This window comes from Toxotes jaculatrix, chromosome 21 (genome assembly GCF_017976425.1).
Source record: "Toxotes jaculatrix isolate fToxJac2 chromosome 21, fToxJac2.pri, whole genome shotgun sequence".
Classification (NCBI taxonomy): Eukaryota; Metazoa; Chordata; class Actinopteri; family Toxotidae; genus Toxotes; species Toxotes jaculatrix.
In genome coordinates, this window is record NC_054414.1 from 15,724,005 (window position 1) to 15,742,581 (window position 18,577).

Genomic DNA, 18,577 nt, shown 5'->3' on the forward strand with positions numbered 1-18,577 from the left:
CAGGTTTTCAGTCATGTTGTTCTTCATGTTTAGTCATGAAGATGACAACATATAGTGTTCATCTGACTTCTGTGAAATAAATGACGCAGGAATGGTGTTTTCTCTGTTTACCCTGAAACCAGACCTGTGACAGAAGAAATATTGGAAGACATTTAAAAATATCCATAACATTTTACCGGCGGAATGAATAATGGATTAATCAAGAAATCATCAGATTCATAAAAATGAAAAGAATCTTATACAGCCTCATTTGTTTAAAAAGCATATTATCTGCCTTATAGTACCACTATTGTGTAGCTCTGTGTGTAGCTAGGTTATATCGGTTGTTTCATGAGTGACTCACTAAATCAAAAAAATAAGCACTGAAACACAAGTAATCCATAAAACCACTCCCAACACACTGAATAAACCAAATATTACCTCAGACAAACAGGTTTTGGGAGCCCTGCTCCTTGTCAGGGAACCCATCGTTACACAAACATGTACTGTCCATGACTCATGAATACTGTCAACAGCACAAACAAAAACTAGTCTAACCTGGTCCCCCATCACCAAACTAATCAAACCCTGGAGAGAAATAACAAAAACATAAATATGTCCACGTAGGGACAGAGAGTGGACAAAAAAAGAAAAACATCTTGTAAAACTGGTATCAGCTGGAACACCTGGTCAACAAAGGGACTGAATCATCACGAAGACAATGATGTGTGCTCATTCAAATCAAAGTTAAAAGTCGAGGTTCTGCTAACATGAGATTTACTTCATGTAAACATTATTGGACAGTAATGTGTAGAAACTATATATCTAATAATATATCTGTCCAAGACTCTTCTTCAGAGGAATATTTTTCTTATGTGTGTACACTGCCACCTAAACAGGAAATATTTGACTATCACACTAGCTAGCCATGACTAGCCACATTGCAGTCACCGCAGTTTGGTTCTTCCCTCTGTTTTCTAGTGGATGGTAAAATTATTTCTATGGTAATTATTAAAATAAAAAACATTATGATGATTACATTTTTTTTTTAAATTATCACAATCAGATTGTTACATTATCACAGCACCTTGTTTGTGCAGCTGTTGTCTTATATACCATGCTTTGTACATTGTTATTATTTCTATTACTTAAACAAACAGTGTTACATGGCTTCTTCATAAACTTTTTTTTAATGCCCTGGCACCAACTGCACCTACTTTCCAAGTACAGCTCAGTAATGATTGCAAAACCACAAAATTAAGTGATCGTTGAAACCCTTCCTTTGCTAAACAACACTTCTTTTGCACCCTACCAACTTCATAGCTACTTTCATGAGTACTACTGGTAACCTGATGACTAATTAAACATATTACACATCATAATATTTGAATGACAAACATTGAACAGGAGGTATTATGTGCAGTCCATTTAAAATCACAACTCAAACTCTAAAATATACAAATCTGACAGTACGTGGAAAAACAATGCAACACATACATGTGCAGTGTATGCTATCTGAATGTTTGCATCATTCCCAGAATGTGCAATGCAACAATGCTTATAGAAGCAAATATGGGCAGAGTCCATAGTTTTACAAATGTATCTGAATTTTTTCATGATCCCATGCAGGCAAATACTAAATCTAGTATTAACAGAGTTTCTCATGGGTGAGGCTTCAACTGTACCAAAGAGCTGTTGAAAAGAATCTGACTGTGGGCGAGCAACATCACTATTGATGGTAAATGGCAGAATGCCATAAAAACAGCACGCAGTTATCTTACATGCTAATCTAAACATTATTCTGGATCAGATAGCTTCTGCTACAAGAACAAACAGACAAAGCAGGAATTTCATAAATACTGACATTACTTCTGCATTTCAGTGCTCTTACTGCATGCATGCAGGGAGGTAAACACACAGATCAAATCTCACTCACTGCAAGAACTAACTGTGTTTTATGTTATCTACATTAGTTAGCAGGAACTGGCATCTATCAGTCTGTGGCCTATGTTTGCTACCCTGCTGCTTTGTGTGCAACAGTGATTGTCATAAACGATCTACTACAGAATTTTCATATTTATGGGTTAATATTTAATTTTTTGGTGAACTGCTTTCCCTGAGGTTCTCTAGTTTGTGGTGCTGTTACCTTGTACTGAGCGCAGGTGTTATTAGTATTTTGTCCATCCCATTTAAATCAGTGAGTACAGAATAAATATTAGAACATCTATATTGTACTAAAGAAAAACATCTCAGTAAAAAACTACATTCCAGTCTGAGAACATCAGTGTGGCTTCGGCTTTTCTGTCCCTGTTTCTGAGCCCAATCGCTGATACAGTCTAATTATTTTACTGTCATGTAGTTTTTTCCATGTTTTCATCTCCAGGATGTAATCATGGTTGATGTAGAAAATAACATTTGTTTTAGCGTGTTTTTCCACATAGTAGTTGGAGTATTTCTTGTAGTCCTCAGTCATGAAGCCGTATGCATTCACCTGAGAACAAAGAGAATTTGGGAACAATCACACCAAAGAAGAATCTGAGCTACTAATAAAACACAATTTTGAGAAATATTCTATTTCAGTTTCTTGCTGAGAGTTCGATGAAGCTTCTCTCATGTCTGTCCGAAAAACTGGAATCTACAGCCAGCAGCCACGTAACAAACAATATGTTACATATTAATACATATTAAAAGGACGGATATGAGACTGGTATCATTCTTCATATAAAACCATCAGCAAGGATTTTTTTTTAAAATTTTAAATTATATTAACTTACTATGTCACAGGTGTGCAGAGCCAGGAAGAGAGCGAATGCCCCATTGGTTGGTCTGACAATTGCCCAAAACGAAGCATTCACATTAGGAGACAATAAGAACCTGTGGGCAATAATAAAATGCCAAATGATCACACACACATTAACAAATTTGTTTAATATCTTTAAGAAAAGACAAAGTACAGCCTCCAAATTCGCTTTAAAGTTGACACTTCCTTATTGAAGGTAATAAATGACACAAGTATTTCTCTTTGCTCCAGTAATCTCTTCATTTTCTTAAGCACTACAGTTGATAATGGCATTATAATTAATAGACCTATGAATACCTTCTGTACTGTAATGTTTTTGGTGATTTTGTGTGTCCCTCAAGGAAGTATTCTGTGTCCTGTTCTAGTTTAATTAGTGCTCTGGACAACATTATTAGTCATCATGATATATCACTTTTATGCAGATGATGCACAACTGTATATTTCTGTTTCATCACCTCTTCAAATGCTTGTCTTACTCCTCTTACTAAATATTTGGAAGAGTAATATATATATATATATATATATATATATATATATATATATATATATATATATATATATATATATATATATATATATATATATATATATATATATAAAATTTATAAGATGTTATTAACTTATTAAAAGTTTGGGTAGTATTGTGAAAGGAGGTTGACCTGTTCCGCACATATCTGAGGAAGTCCTGGTGCAGAACGTAGAAGCGACTCTCATTGTACTGTCCAGCATAGTATGTCCTTGGCCTGGAGGGTTAAAATGCAAAAGTACATACTGATTATTAACATGATGACAGTGGGTTTTTTTTCCAATGCGGTTAATGCCTCATATCAAAATGTGAAATAGCTACGTTTGTCCACAGTACAAAACGTATCAGTCTCACAATTAGGGCCTGAAAATTGTAAAATGTTTTTACAAGCCTGGCTGGCTTGCCCCCTTGGCACATGACCTCAGGTAAAAATTAGAAAAGTAAAATCCGTTTTATGTTGTTTTTTTATTGAACAGATATCATCAACAGTTACAGAAATATTTCAACAATATTCTCATCAGCCCTGCACTCACTTGAGCCTTGACACTTGAGCTTTGCTCCTGGTAAAGTTTTCTGTGTTTGTTCATGGGTTTTTCTCCAAACCTCCACTGCCAACTTTTGTTTCCTGGTATTTTACTTAGTATCAGCTACTTGTTTTTTTAGAACCTGTTTTCTATTCATGCTTGTTTGCCTGCCTGTTCAGCAACTCACCTGTCTGTTCATCCACCCGTCTGCCTGTAAGAAGGTACTCTTTAAATTAATCTCCATAAATGGCCAGCTATGTCCCAGCACTGGATGTACAGTATATGTGTTTTTGTGTTTGTGTGTGTACGTTAAGACCTCTACTGATAATATATATAGAGAGTCGATATTCACCTCTTGTCGTGGTAGGGGCCAGCAGAGATCCTTTCTCCTTTGAGAAGACCCTGGAGCCAATTGTAATCCCTCATCCCCTCAGGAATCAGCACATATTTTATACCCTGCCAAAAGGAAGAGGAGGACAGATGAGTGTGCATGTGTGGAGGGTATAAACCATCACAATATCATGTCATTGTCATTTGAGTTTCAGTACCTCATCATTAGGGATAGATTTGTATCCGTATTTCTTGAGCAAATACAGCGATGTAGTGATGGAGTGGGCTGTGTGAACGTACACCGATGTTTTGTTCCCTACGTCCTCCTCGTAACCCCTGATGACGGCACCGTTCATCCTGCCACACAGACAAATCTAAGCGTCAGCGTCAGCGTCAGGCTGTCATAAATAAACATTCTATGCTCAAAGACTCGGAATAAAGTCTACTGTCTGATCACACACGTAGCCTGACTGTGGTTATCAGTAGCTGTGCATTTACATACAAAACAGATTACTGTTGAGCATGCAAATGGAGGGGTTAAGGTCAAGACTGAAAGAGCACGTTTACGTAGTTTCACATGAGCACATGCTGTATGTATTACCTTCATGGATAGCTGAAGGTATGTACTGCAATGCTAACGAGAAATTAAGGAGCTGACTGGTTTCAAAGCAATCTGATACTGCAATCTCAAGGTTTCCGCCCCTTTTAAATTGTTGTTATGATCAGGACGTAGCTACCATTGTCCTTTATTTTTAGTTTCACTCCTTTTCACTCCTTGTGAAATCCTGGATTTAGTACCAAGTCCATCTGTTGTTCTGTATTACATGTAAGTATTTGGATGATGGGGCAAACCTGACATCACACACCCAGTTCATCCAGGTAACATCAGTGGTTTTTGCCCACTGTAAACCTCAACTCTCATTTTATGATAGCACGTGGTGCTGGGTGCCATTGTTAAAGATGGATTCAGGTTACTGGTTGTGCAAGACATGACAGCAGTTCAGAAGCACAGACATGGAATGGCTGTGATACTTCAAACACAAAATTATTGGACGTGCATTCGTCAGCATCCAGAAACATGACTCCAAACGAATGATTCAGTGTCGTGTTAACAGGCTGTTGCTCTGTGGTTCAGTGGTATTAATGCAGGTTTTAAAGTGCCCTGAAAATCTAGAGTTGTCAGTGAACTGTCCATGGCACTTTATGAAGATCAGCGTTAGCTAAAAAGAAACGTTTAAACAAGAGTGAGTAAACACCCGATTAATTACATTTTAGATTATCAGTTTTTATAGTTAATAGGAAGGTAAGAAAGGAAGGAAAACACATCAGTGAGTGCAACAATACTGAGCTTAGTTTCTCTCAGAAACTTAGTATGGGTATTTGATCCTCCACTGTCTTTAATCCTCTTTGTACACACCCCAAACTGGTAAGGTTCATGGAACTGTTGTGGGAATTCACAAACCAATTGCTTGCATCAAGCAGAAATGGAAATAAGAAGAAGAGAGTCAATAAAAATGCAAAAAGCAGGTGTTGTATGTACAAATATAAATAATTATAGATATTTCTAGATGATATGTAGAAAATCATCAGGAAATACTGCACTGTGAGTATTTGAGAGAATACAGTGTGACTTCAGAGCTTTTTGAAGTCACGTCACGCCTTTACTGAATTTGAACCGGGGATGTTGCAGTTGTCATTTTATCTTCATTGCTTTTTTAAAAATTGTAATTGTAAAATTGAACTTACACTAATAATGGTTTAAAACAGCAACAGTAATATCCTGAAAAGATCAAGTCAAAGTCCTGACCTCCATCCAAAATACAAAACTGCTTTTCAACCAAAACACACAAAATCAAAATGGATACAGCTGCAAAACAGGAGGAAATATTGCAGTTCCCCGATGTTCACAGCTGATAAGGATCAGTCCACACAGACTGAGGGCTGTAATTGCTGCCAATAAAAAACCCTCTACTGTGCTGGTGTTATTAAGATTTGCTTTAACTGTGACGAGTTCAAAAGGGCTGAATACTTTTTTAAAATTTTTTATTATTTTCTTTTAAATAGACTGTAAATGAAAGATAATGGTGAGGCCTCCTTTGGATGATGGAGGACAAAGCCTGGTTTTGTTTAATCACCATGGAGCTGCATGTGCAGTGAGGACAGCTGGGTTTGACAGCATTTGAACACACTTTCTTAAATGAAATATTTCTAGATTCAACTGATATCGAAGGTTTCTGAAAACAGTGTGGCAATCCAACATTTTTTACAGCTTGTCATAATAAAAAATAATTTAAACATCCTGGAGCCGCTCCCGTATTGACTGAACAAACTTAGCTCTTCACAATCAAAACATGAACGTGTCTGTGACGGTCATGACTGATGCTCTCGATGGTTTGCGTTGGTTGTTATCTCACGGAAATCACACAAGTTTAAAAATGTACTCTCTGCTCACGGGTCTGGGCAATGCACCCACATGAAAATAGCTTAGACCCACAGGAAAAGCAAACATCCTAACATAGTCTTCATGCTTCAGTGTTTCAACTGACTGAAACATTTAACCTGCAGAAGTTAGTAAAAGAAGTCCTCATGGGTCCACACCATGGCTAAATATTGCCCTTGCAAATACAGAGAATGACTGGTGCTCTTAAGGGTTTTCATTTGACAGCTATGCGCTATACCTGTATATTATGTATATTATGTACACAGTGATACATGTTTTACAAGATCCCGTCTAGTCGGTGTTTTTTGGACCTGGGTGGGGACTAATGAACAAGATTGTTCAGGTATGTTCCCTCCCTTTTTCTTACCGAAAAATGTAATCGTGTGAATCAATCTCTTTCCCCATTTTTGAGCCATTGAGGATCCCTGCAGTTCCCACCACAGCACAGCGTATACAGCCATCGCTACCTGGCTTTGGAAGGAGTAGAGGCTCTGTTGGCTTTGGGATCAACTTCAGTGCAGCCATCACTTCTGCAAACCAAGAATACAAAAGTGTCTTAAGATGTCAAACTGCCGAGCTTGTTAGGTGTTTGCATACAACAAATAACTAATTAACTAATGTGTTACACTTAAAGTCGCTATAATAAAGTAAAAACACTAAAAATAAATGAAATGAATATTTTTTTCTGCCTTTTAAGAGAGGAGGTGAAGCTCTGCACATTCAAACACCTACCGTTGTACTTGTACTCCATGAAGCCAAAAGGATTGTTGAAATGTGAAAGTCGGTTCCACTCGCTCATGTTGATGCTTTCTTTGTGTAGAAACAGGCGGATGTTGGGAAGGAAAGCCTTCTTGAAGCTCTTATCTTCAGAGTTTCGTAGAGACTGGGCACAGGTCTGAGAATGTAGGACAAAACATTAAATTATGAATATTGGAAGGAAAAGAAAAAAAACATAGAAAATGTGATTTGGTTCATGTTTATCTGTCTACAGCCACTGATTTGGTGAATGTAGGCAAAACCAGGTGACAGGATAAATCAGGTAGGCAGATGTCGCTCTGCAGACTTCAGGCATGTTTACACAATCCCAGAAAGTTAATACAACTGTTTCTGCCCTGTCTTGCCATGGCACACTTACAGTCTGTCTAGGTGGGGCATCCTGGTTATAAACATCTTCAAAACTCCACTGAGGGCGCCTCTTGAAGGAGTTTTTGAGGAGGATAGGCATGGGAGTCTCAGCCACAGCTCCACGTGTAGAGGTTTTCACTTGATCCAGTTTTTGCTTTGTCACTGGTTTTGTTTTCATGAAAGCGGCAGGTTTTGCTTGTGGGGTGATAGACACACCATTTGGCAGAATGGAGTTTCCTTTCAAATCCCATATTGTACTGTTGCTGTCAAGCAACTCGTCTTCACCTCTGTGTGTTCCCGAGAAACCAGTCAAGCTAAGGATTTGAAAAAAAGAACAGATGCAATAAACAAGTGTTAGCAAGACACTCAAAAAGTACTGTACCTGGAAATGTGCAGCTACACATTTCTAAATTTGCTGGAATAAAGCCCCATGCAACTGCAGGACCTTGACTTTTCCTAAATGTTTGCATATTTTATTCTTACATTGTTATTTTATAACAGTTACAAAACACAAAAGAGTTGAGTACTTTTACCTCGAATGGCCATAACAGTCATTCTGACTGTGCGCATTATCAATGGTGTATCATTCTGTGTGCTACTTTTTCCTGCTCTTGAAGAGGTGTGTCACTTAGCAAATATTGTCTCTAGTTGTTTTTTGACATTATTGCAAAGCTAGTGTTAGTTTCAAACTAAACCCAAGGACGAACTAAAATGCCAGCAAGAAGGAGAAAGACTGAGACAGAAACGGTTTTAGATAGTGACGTCTCCGGGTCTCTTGAAGGTTCATCTGACACTGGCAGTGATTCAGAGAGTGATTGATTCAGAGATTCCCCTTCATAAAAAAAAGCCGGCTGAAAACTTCGTTCCATATTCTAATGTTCCAGGTATGAGGCCTAGAAAGCCTACTTACTATAGTGTAAGTCAGTAGGTTTAGGAAGGAAGAGGAAGGCACATGGAAGGTAGAGATTACCTGTGTTGACACCTGTGAATAACTGATGCAAGCGTCAGTGATGCATGTTCTTAACTCCCAAAACAAACAATGCCTTGTTCAAGTGAGCCCACTTAGTAAAGAATATTTTCATTGTAATTTTACAGCAAGATATTTTTGCATTTTAAAAGCATATTGGTGAAATTATTGTATCCTAAGACTCCAGGAAGAATGAATTTGTTTTTATTTCACCAAGAAAATGATAAGAAATTGAGCTAATTTGAATTTATATCTGTATTTTTTTTTATTACTGAAATTATATGCAAATAATGTATGAACGGTCAGAATGGCTGCTATTAGCCATTCTGACCATTCAAGTAGTTACAGAATTCTGGTAGTTTGAGTGTCAAAGAAAAATTAACAGAACCAGCAGTCCCTTCTCTATCCTTAATGTTTTGCTAAACCACATACAAATGCAACTTACCTGGCGCTTTTCAATAAATGCTCCCATAGTAAAATTAAAACTATAATGCTAATTGACATCAAAAACAGCCAAGAAAATATCCTGAAGGCTTGGACTGCCATCTCTGAGAAGTCTTTGCTGTTCAATTAGAGGATGAAAAGTACTTGCTTCTCCTCCAGGAATTTATACCCATGTGGAAAAAAAGATTGTTGCCACCTTGTCACTAGTGGTGACTGGGCAGGGCCACTGCTCAGTTTCCTAATACAGAGATACACAATACACCACTCACTCACACACACAGACTTATTCACAATAGTACGTTATGTGGTTTATTAAACAGTAGAGTGGAAGTTTGCAGGGATTTATACCTGTTACAGATTTAATGATAAAACAGAATTTAAAAAAAAAAAAAAGTTTTGTAATAAATTAACTTTTATTGTAATGTAAAACTAGAACATATAACAATAGTTCTTTGTCTTTTTTTTTATCTTTATTTGCAAATTAATAGCTAGAAAATCCAGCTCGGGGTTATAAAATGTCCAGCTGGTTTTGTTTTCTTTGGTCTTTGTGTCGACTGGACTGCAGTTTGCGTGACATGTGGCTGGAACAGCAAAAGAACAAAACAAAACAAAAATGAAAAAAGAAAAGAAAAGAAAAGAAAACAAAAAACTGCCCACCAGAAACCAAAAAAAAGGATGCCATTAAAACACAAGTGAGAGTGGCTGTTGATTGTACTGAAGAGGTCCTTAAAAGTAGCGCGCATAGGTAAAAGATTGCAGTCAAGAGTGAGCTGAGACAGGGATGGACTCAGATGGAATAGAGTTTGAGCTGCTCCTCCATGTCTCCCTCCGACACCTCCCCAAAAGTCTCCTTGTTGTCCTTCAGCAGCTGGAAGATGGCGGCAAGCTGTTCCCGCTGCACCCTGGAAAAACAAATATCAAAGATGTATTTATAATAAAAAAATTGCGCACAGTGTTGATCAAATGTACAAAGTTTATTAACAACGTTTATGAGGTAAAATACTGATACTGAAACAGCACCAGTACTGTAAAAATATGTAAACAAAGCCTTACATTAATAGGCTTTAGTATTTCTCAACATGTCAAACAATTCCTTTAAGTGGAGGGAAGAGCTCAGTACAGCGTTCACATAATAAAGGTCACATAATAATAGAGGCATTCTATTATTCTTTCACAGTTCTCATTGTCACATCCTGAGAGGTGCAAGGGTGGCTTAGAATTTTTTTTTCCATTGCCGATGCCATAATACTATTAAAAGATAAGGGAGACAAAAGAGGACAGACATGTCAAAGGAGACAGACATGACTTGTGATGAAGTCAGAGACAAGACATAAAAGTTACTCATTCACATTTGTGAAGAAAAACAAAAACCAGCTATGCCAGATCCAGTAAAAAAAAAATGCACATAAGATAAAGTACATGACCAACATTAACCTGATACAAGTGATGACTACTGTTCTGTGTTTAATCACAAATCCAATTTTTTGATTATTTCTCCTTTGGCTGACTCATTAAATAAAAGGAAAACAAGCCTTGTTTCAGTTCTGCTTTTTTGAAATCCTCTGACAGAATATCAACCCACGTGTGCCCTCCAGCCACGTTAAGCTTTGTTTTTTTTTCTCAAAGCATAAACCTCCAATTTTCTTCTTCACTCTCTCTATTCATGTTACTGAAAAGTTTATGGAGCCAATGCTTTGTCAGCAGCAGGTCCCCCTGTTGTGTGACAATGACTCCCCCTTGTGGCTGAACAGTCCTCAGAGGCTTAACCAATGCTCCTCTGTCAGAGGTGACGGCTGGAGACACAATCAACACCTGCTGTGGCACCTGAGAATCACACATCTAATGCAGAATAATAGGGCACTGGGAGGTGGGTAAGTGGGGTCAGGCAAACAGCACTGCACAGTCAATTCAGTCGCTTCATGGCCACTTGAGAACAAAGAGCTGATCACGCCAAACAAGAACAAATTGGCCTGAAAAACAGCTTTGAAGCAGTTTTTACACAATGGCCAGAAAGTGACTCCCCTGGGACAAACGGGTGAGAATAACTCATACTTTACCACATATTCGCTCCTTTTTCAGGCTTACAGACAGTTAAAGTCTGTGTTGGAGTGTATCCTGCAATGATAAGAGCAGGATATGCAGATACATTACAGAAATATATACTTGGCTGGAATTACTCCTCTGTTCCTTTTTTTTTTTTATTACCAGCAGCCACCGAACGCCTTGAGTCTCGTGTCATTCATCCTTCAGCTAATGCCTGGCAGAGGCTCAATCTCGCCTTACTCAGTCTAGCCTAAAGCCGACAGGTGAAGTGCCAACAACACACAAACACACGTGAAGACAGCGTAGGGAAGGTTAACGGGGGAGGAAGAAGAGGAGTCGACACCGAACAGAAGGCAGAACATACATGTGGAAACAAGGGAATGCCGTGTAAAAATTGTTAGAATTTAATAAAATCATTTGATTCTAAGTAAATCCTTGGTAAAGAATCTTGTGCCAAAGCCTCTTTTGCTCTGTTTTGCCGTATTTTGGGAGAACGAAGTGGGATATTGAGCTGATTGGGAAACAAAGTAAGCACGAGTAAAGGTGTCCAGCTCTGGGAATTTAACATGTTGTGACATATTTGGGTAAGAATTTATATAAAGGGCTGACAAGCTGTAATAAATCCTTTAGGAAGTCTTTATAGATCAGTAATAAGCCATCAATAAGAATAACTGTTGGGTTTTCCAGATTGTGGAAAATCCTCTCACACCAGGACGCTTTGTGTGTCTTTCCTAACTAGTTCTCAAATTGCTGAACAGTCCATTGAAGGGGTCTTCCTAAAGAAAAGAGCTAGTATAATGGTTTATAAACCCTTTCTAAGGGCTTCTTATCAGAAATTTGTCCTCATATTTGTGGTCTTAACTGACCTCTGCTCCTCCTCCAGTTCCTCTTCGGACATCATCATTTCCAAGTGGTGGGATCGTGCCTTTCCAGGGACGTACTTCAAGGAATTGTTTGCATTCGTCTCCGCCTTATCTGAAAAAATGGAACAAACGCTGATTAGAAATCAACACAAAAGCTTTATTTAAAAATGGATATAGTGTGTATATTTAAATATTTAACTCACAACTCTTTCAAAGTGGGTAAAAGTGCTCACCGTTGATCCCCGGGCTCTCTGTGGCTCCTTCAGTCTGGGGGTGAGAGAAAGCACACTTTATGAGCTCCTTATCAGAGAGCCCAATGAATGACGTACGGCCCCTCCCTGATGAGGTCTCGCATGACGAGTCTACCTCTAAGCTCATATGCCTAGATCCAGGCCTGGGGATGGACAGGCTGGATGTGGAGGAGGAGTGTTCAACTGGTGTTGCCAGTTCTTCAGTGTGAAGTTGGGGATGAGTCTCCTCCTGTCAGAGAATTAAGGGGTCAGACGAGGGGCATCACACCATCATTTTGCACACGTAAAACCCCCAAGTAATGCACTTTTTACCTCTCATAAATCTGCGCATGTACGTCCTCGCTGGCAGGCTGGTTCAGAAACTGCTGTACAGATATTTAGCTCCAAACAAATCAGCTTAACTCCTAGTGTTAGTGTTAGTGTTATTGTTTCCATACTTTTTCCCCTGTCCTCTATCCCTGTCCTGTTTTGTCCAACTTGATGTCCCTCTACTCTAAGTTTAAGGTAGACTAACAACAGGCCAAGGAGTGGTGAGTGGAGGTGACTCATCCTGTCGGTGTTCTGTTAATTACTCTTGAGTATATGAGCAAAGTTCCCTCTTTTTATTTATATCAATATAGACTATAAGACACAACAGAATCGTTGCCCTCTTTGTGTGTAGTGCCCATTATTTTTGTGCACAGCAACACGGATGTCGCCTACTAGAAAAGTCCATGGAGGTGGATAGCAACTACATTTAAGCTACTTAAGAACTGTACTTAGGGACAGAGGTAATTGAACTTTACTTAAGTATTCTTTCTACTTCTATCCCAAAACATTTCAGGGGGGAATGTTATATTTTTTCCTGGATTTATCTGACAGATACAGTTAATGGTAGAAAACAACTTAGAAAACAATGATTTGAACTACTGCAGTAAAAAAAAAAAAAAAAAAAAAAAGACTTTCATTATTGATTAAAGACTTGGATCAAATAATCCTTTTTCTATAAAATTATGGCAAAAGGTGAAACATTTCCATCACAGTTTCCCCAGAGACCAAAGTGAAGTACAAGTTTACTGTTAAATAAGCTGGAAGCCGATCAGCTTATTAAATATGATGTACTACTATAGCTGTAATTACCTAATATGTGAATGCATCAGTAAAAGTAATCCACTAATATGGGATCTGAATGTTGCAGTTTTTACTCCTCTAAATTTATCACACAAATGCAATTTTCTATTTGACATTATTCAACATTATTTGTTTATTTTTACAGTTTTTTCCTTTTTACTTGTTAAGTACAGATAACAGCATTTTACCATTGTAGCTTTACTTTTAAGTAGAAGCTTTGACTGCTTCCTCCACCACTGACTGGACATGTAAACAGTGCCTTAGTGGGAGGGATGGTCAGATTAAGAGAGACTTACGTAATGAAACGCCGTTTTGCAGCGCTAACAAAACAAACCGGGACTGTCAGTGTGTGAACCGCACGACAGACAGGTTAAAGACTACTTACTGAAAGCACAGACTTCACTACATCCCAGTGATCGTGTGAGCTCCCGCTGATCTCGCACCAGTCGTCCACCGCCTTCTTCTTCTTCTTGGGTACATGGCCATTCTGCTTCGGCTCCGACTCCGCTAATCCCCCGGCTGCACCACCTCGGTGTCCGAAATAACTCCGAGCGCTTGCAAAGTCGGCCGCGGGCGAGGAGCCGTTAAATACCGACGTCGCCACCACAATAGCGAGGAGTGTAAAAATTATAGCTGATAATACAAAAGTTAGATCCATGGTTGTGGAGCTCGGTGGTTGATTAACAGGCCTGTGTTGTGACCGCTTTGTCTTCACCGGTCCTCTCTCTGTTCACCTGTGTCGGCTGCACATTCACTCACTCAGCCATCCTTGTAATAATCCCCCACCAAACATCAGCGTTAACGAGCAGCGTTTACGGGATATGGCACAATCTCCTCTCCGAGCCGTACGTCACATCCTCCGGGTCCGCCTCCCCCCCCCGCCCCGTGTGCGCCGACTACCACGCCGTTATATCCCCAGACTGGCGGACGGGCCGGGTCAGGTGGGCTGGCACGGCACGTCGCAACGTGCGTGGCCCTCGGCTCTCTACTTTTGCCCGTTAATCCCATCAGCGGGGACTGTACGGCACAGACTGGGAGACTGAAATGGTTTGTGACAGGACCCGTGTACCGTGGCTGCAGGCTGATAAAGTCAAGCAGGGTTTACAGTCCGAGCAGGGGGAAAAGGTGTTCTCACCTGAGGTGTCACCCTGCAACCAGTCTGCACCTGGGATTTAACGAGCACAGGACTTGGAAAACTAACTCTTAAACACACCTCTTCATGTTTGCAGACATAAATAAAAACATATTTTTTGTATAAACAGAAACTGTGCGTGTATGTTAACATACAGATATATTCGCTATAGCTTTTACAAAACAGCACTCACATCGTGGTGTACTCCCTACACCAGGGGTGTCCAAACTGTTCCACAAAGGGCCGGTGTGGCTGCAGGTCTTTGTTCCAACTAAGCAGCAGCAGCACACCAGACTTGACTCATTTAATCAACTGATCTCAGTCTTCAGACAGTTAATTGGTCACACTGTGTGCTCTTCATTGGTTGGAACAAAAACCTGCAGCCACAGGTTCGTAGGTACCTTTTGTTTACCTTGAGGTGACAAAAGGTATACTGTGAATAAAGACTATCCAAATGTTTCTACCCCTTTAATATGTCCACGTTTTATGGCAATATGGCTGCAGATGTTATATTTACTTCCACTTCAAATATCTACACAACATGTAATTTGCCTCAGGGTGACCAGATGTTTCCATACAACTGTAAATCCTCAAATACTTCTCAGTCTGACAGTGTGTTCACTCAGGCTGCATACAGCACACTGCATAGAACAGGACATACACACACACCAGCAATTTATTTACGACAAAGATGTTTATTAGCATTCACCTGAAGCAATAACAAGACATCTGAGGGGTTCACAGAGGAATGCAATACACAAAATGATTCATTAAGCAGTTGGAACTGCCCTTTAAACCCTTCACTAGGAGTCACACTGGACCCCAATTTCAAAAAAAGCGAGCAAGGCCAGTTTTCAACAGTGGATAAACCACAAAAAACAAAAAAAGGGGGGGGGGGAGAGGAGAAAAGGAAGAAGAGAATCTGTACAGCACATGGAGGGAAGGAGAGGTCACAAGACAGGAGAGGATGGATGATCTGCCACACCTGTGAGCTTACAAACCGGCAAACAGCAGCGGAGGGTCGAGCCCCGGAACAGCGCCGGGCACTCAGCACCGCAACACGCCACACCATGTCACCACCGCACTGCACCGCATCTTAACAGCTAACCAGCATTACTCAACTGCTACACAACTGCGCCTAGTGCACAAAAGATACACAAGAAAGAGGGTTAGAGTCATAGGAAAGCAACTTTAACCAGACAGAAAAAAAAGATGTGTCAGAAGAGAAAATACTATGTTGCCGGATTAGCAAATCACAAATTAAGTGGCACTGTGATATTTTCATGTTTTACTTTTATGTCACTGTACAGTAAGCCTTTTCTTTTTTAAATAAAAATGGTTTAACGTAGCTATAACATTCGACATGACCCTTTTCTACATCAACTCTGCAAGTAATACTCTTCCATATCCATTTGGAAAGAGTGTTAAACAAGGGGTTTCATTAAAAGAAATATACTTAAAGTCAAAAAAGAATTTATTAACAAGTACAAATTCAATCAAAATTTAAAAAAACAAAACTAATTTAGATTGGTGAAAAAAACAACACCTTACAAATCCCTTTCAATATGCTCAACTTTACAAACAATGATGACATCAAAGTTACAGACTGATTAGGTAAATTAAGTCAAATGAAACATTTAAAACATTTTAGACCAAGCTCCAATAACCTTTCAGTCTGCATTCAGTGGTAATAATGGAGTCCACTTGCTCAATGTGAGACTCTTCCTGATGTCCTCAGCAAAGGCTCAATCATCTGAGATCTGGAAGGAAAGACAAAATACAGTTAACAAGAGCAAATCAGAAAGGCCATCTAAAGTCCTGCAGCTGACCTGGATATTTAAATAATACTGGCTTGATCCCACCCCCCCACTGACACTAACATTTATCAAGTTGGCTTTTTTTAAATATACCTAACATTTCTAATTATTTTCACATTTGTTTACACACCCTTCTTGGCCCCACACTCCCAAAAAATAAAAATAAAAATAAAATAAATAAAAACTATCTCTAACAAGACTCTTACACTCGGGCATATTTGAAAAACAAACCTCGGGGTCCGTTCCCTTTGTGAGAGGCGGAGGAAACCACAGGCACGGGTGGGAACAGTGCTCAGTGCATCTGCCTGTGATCCCCGTGAACGTACCTCACCACACCAACTCATACACCAACTGACAGCCCGAACCACCGCCATGACGACCTGCTCCATAGCAACCACCGTTGCCTTGGTGACCTGCTCCTTAGCAACTGCCATCGCTCTCAGCAACAGGCAGGTCACATGGGCGGGTCACACACTAACTGCTCTCATACTGCCACACCCCCATCTCCTCCTCCTCCTCCTCCCTTTGCAAACAGGACTCCGCAGCTTGGAGGAAAGAATTCCACATTTAGGTGAACGTTCTGAGTGAAGCCCCCCCCATGTCCCAACCACCCCTCCCTCCCATAAACACTCACATCACCCCAATCTGAAATATGTGCTATGGCAGATCACATTAAGCCAGATCTCCCTGTGTGTGTTTTAGCTTGAATGAACATACAGGCAAAGTAAAGCGCACACACAGCACTACCACTGTCTACATCAGTCCCCATCTCATTTTAGTTCCTAAAAACATTCTGGATTCTGCAGATCTTGATGCTTGTGTGCAAATGACTGTAATGTAGCATCAAGACTGCAGAATACTACAGTGATGACTTCTTAATAAGTATAACAATAAATTAACTATTAATCCACCCTATCCCCTGAATACCGTCATATTGCGTCCAACTTTGGGTTAAGACTCAGCTCCGTTGTCCTCTGGTGATTTAGGCCTACTCTTGGATTTGGACCGGGATCGGGATTTGGAACCTCTGTTGGAAGCTGGGGTTCGACTCCTGGACTTGGATCTTGAGCGGGAACGAGACCTGGAGGGAGACTTTGACTTGCTTCTTCTGGGGGTTCTGGACTTCGACTTGGACTTGGACTTCGACTTGGACCTGGATCTGGACCGTGACCTGGATCTGGAGTAGGAACGGGACCTGGAGCGGCTGTAATGGTGGCGGCTCCTGGATCGGGAGCGGCTTCTGCTCCTCGAGCGGCTGCGGCTACGCCTGCGACGACGGGGGCTGGCTGAACGGCTGTGATAGAGACAGAGAGAAATATTTCAGCAACATGGCAGGAGTCAAGTAAAATGGAAGCTGAAAACCAAATGGCTTTGGAAACTTGTGACGGATATTTTTCAGTGTTTGCTGACCTTCCATAAAATCAAACCCCGATAAGCAGATTGTGTTTATTATACCATTAAACTGCAAGTGTTGTGAAAAATATTAAAGTTTAAAGTTTTAATGAAATATACAAAAAACGAGGAGGACATGTTTTCAAACTACTTTTGTGTGATGCACCATGTGCTAGCTGCTTCCTTCGCAACACTAATGCTCCTCGTTCAAACCAAACCTAATCAGTATTACCTCCTGCTCCTGCGTCCGTAACCACCGTACCGGCGTGGAGGAGCACCTCTGCGGCTGTACATGGAGTCGGGTGGTCTTCCGTAGCGGGCCATCTGCACCCGGAGCTCCCGCCCGTCGAGAAGCGCGCCGTCCATAGCGTCCATGGCGTCTTCGGCGTCGCGCTTGTCGAGGAACCGCACGAAGGCGAAGCCGCGGCTCTCCTTGGTGTACCTATCCCGGGGGATATACACGTCCCCCACGCGGCCATACTTCTCGAAAACTCGACGCAAGGTCTCCGGCGAAGTTCGGTAAGTCAGGTTGTCCACTTTGAGGGAGGTCATTCCCTCAACGTCTGGCGGCGGCCTTCCGTAGCTCATTTTCTTCGTCTCCAAGCAGAAGAGCAGGGCAGTTAAGACTAAATTTGTTAAGCCCCGCCGTTTGCTTTAAGGGTTGCTTCTGGTATTTTTTTCAAAATAAGACCAGTTGAGTTATTTCATTCAAATTCTGCCTGACTTTTGTAATTGTTTAGCCGTGTCTGTCGTTCCTACCGCGATGCGTTCACGTGAAATGGCGGCAATAAAGCTTCCTTTTCCCCTTTCTTTGCGCCCGTGTTGGCCTCCTCT

At 40.4% G+C, this 18,577-nt stretch overlaps 3 protein-coding genes across 6 annotated transcripts; all 3 read right to left on the reverse strand.

The window, feature by feature from the left end:
* Nucleotides 1–94: 94 nt before the first annotated feature.
* On the reverse strand, nucleotides 95–9,294 carry LOC121175532 (alpha-N-acetylgalactosaminide alpha-2,6-sialyltransferase 1-like). Its single transcript, XM_041029317.1, has 9 exons — nucleotides 9,137–9,294; nucleotides 7,735–8,038; nucleotides 7,332–7,494; nucleotides 6,967–7,129; nucleotides 4,378–4,516; nucleotides 4,182–4,285; nucleotides 3,439–3,522; nucleotides 2,754–2,853; nucleotides 95–2,470 (listed from the first exon to the last, which is right to left on the reverse strand). Exons 1-9 carry the CDS (start codon nucleotides 9,235–9,237, stop codon nucleotides 2,261–2,263), a joined length of 1,368 nt encoding a protein of 455 aa, XP_040885251.1. The 5' UTR covers nucleotides 9,238–9,294; the 3' UTR covers nucleotides 95–2,260.
* Nucleotides 9,295–9,730: 436 nt separating this feature from the next.
* On the reverse strand, nucleotides 9,731–14,252 carry LOC121175803 (matrix-remodeling-associated protein 7-like). 3 transcript variants are annotated; one of them, XM_041029651.1, is made up of 5 exons: nucleotides 13,788–14,251; nucleotides 12,408–12,521; nucleotides 12,275–12,308; nucleotides 12,045–12,153; nucleotides 9,731–10,037 (listed from the first exon to the last, which is right to left on the reverse strand). In XM_041029651.1, the coding sequence occupies exons 1-5, from the start codon at nucleotides 14,058–14,060 to the stop codon at nucleotides 9,923–9,925; spliced, it is 645 nt and encodes a 214-aa protein (XP_040885585.1). In that variant the 5' UTR covers nucleotides 14,061–14,251; the 3' UTR covers nucleotides 9,731–9,922. The 3 variants fall into 3 exon arrangements, with proteins under 3 accessions (XP_040885585.1, XP_040885584.1, XP_040885586.1); XM_041029650.1 differs by having other exon boundaries at nucleotides 12,275–12,521; nucleotides 13,788–14,252; XM_041029652.1 differs by lacking the exon at nucleotides 12,408–12,521 and having other exon boundaries at nucleotides 13,788–14,250.
* Nucleotides 14,253–15,213: 961 nt separating this feature from the next.
* srsf2a (serine and arginine rich splicing factor 2a) lies at nucleotides 15,214–18,521 on the reverse strand. 2 transcript variants are annotated; one of them, XR_005896598.1, is made up of 4 exons: nucleotides 17,976–18,521; nucleotides 17,279–17,645; nucleotides 16,202–16,294; nucleotides 15,214–15,672 (listed from the first exon to the last, which is right to left on the reverse strand). XR_005896598.1 is itself a non-coding variant. In XM_041066755.1 (3 exons), exons 1-2 carry the CDS (start codon nucleotides 18,329–18,331, stop codon nucleotides 17,303–17,305), a joined length of 699 nt encoding a protein of 232 aa, XP_040922689.1. In that variant the 5' UTR covers nucleotides 18,332–18,521; the 3' UTR covers nucleotides 15,214–16,294; nucleotides 17,279–17,302. The 2 variants fall into 2 exon arrangements, 1 of the variants encoding a protein (XP_040922689.1); XM_041066755.1 differs by having other exon boundaries at nucleotides 15,214–16,294.
* Nucleotides 18,522–18,577: the final 56 nt, after the last annotated feature.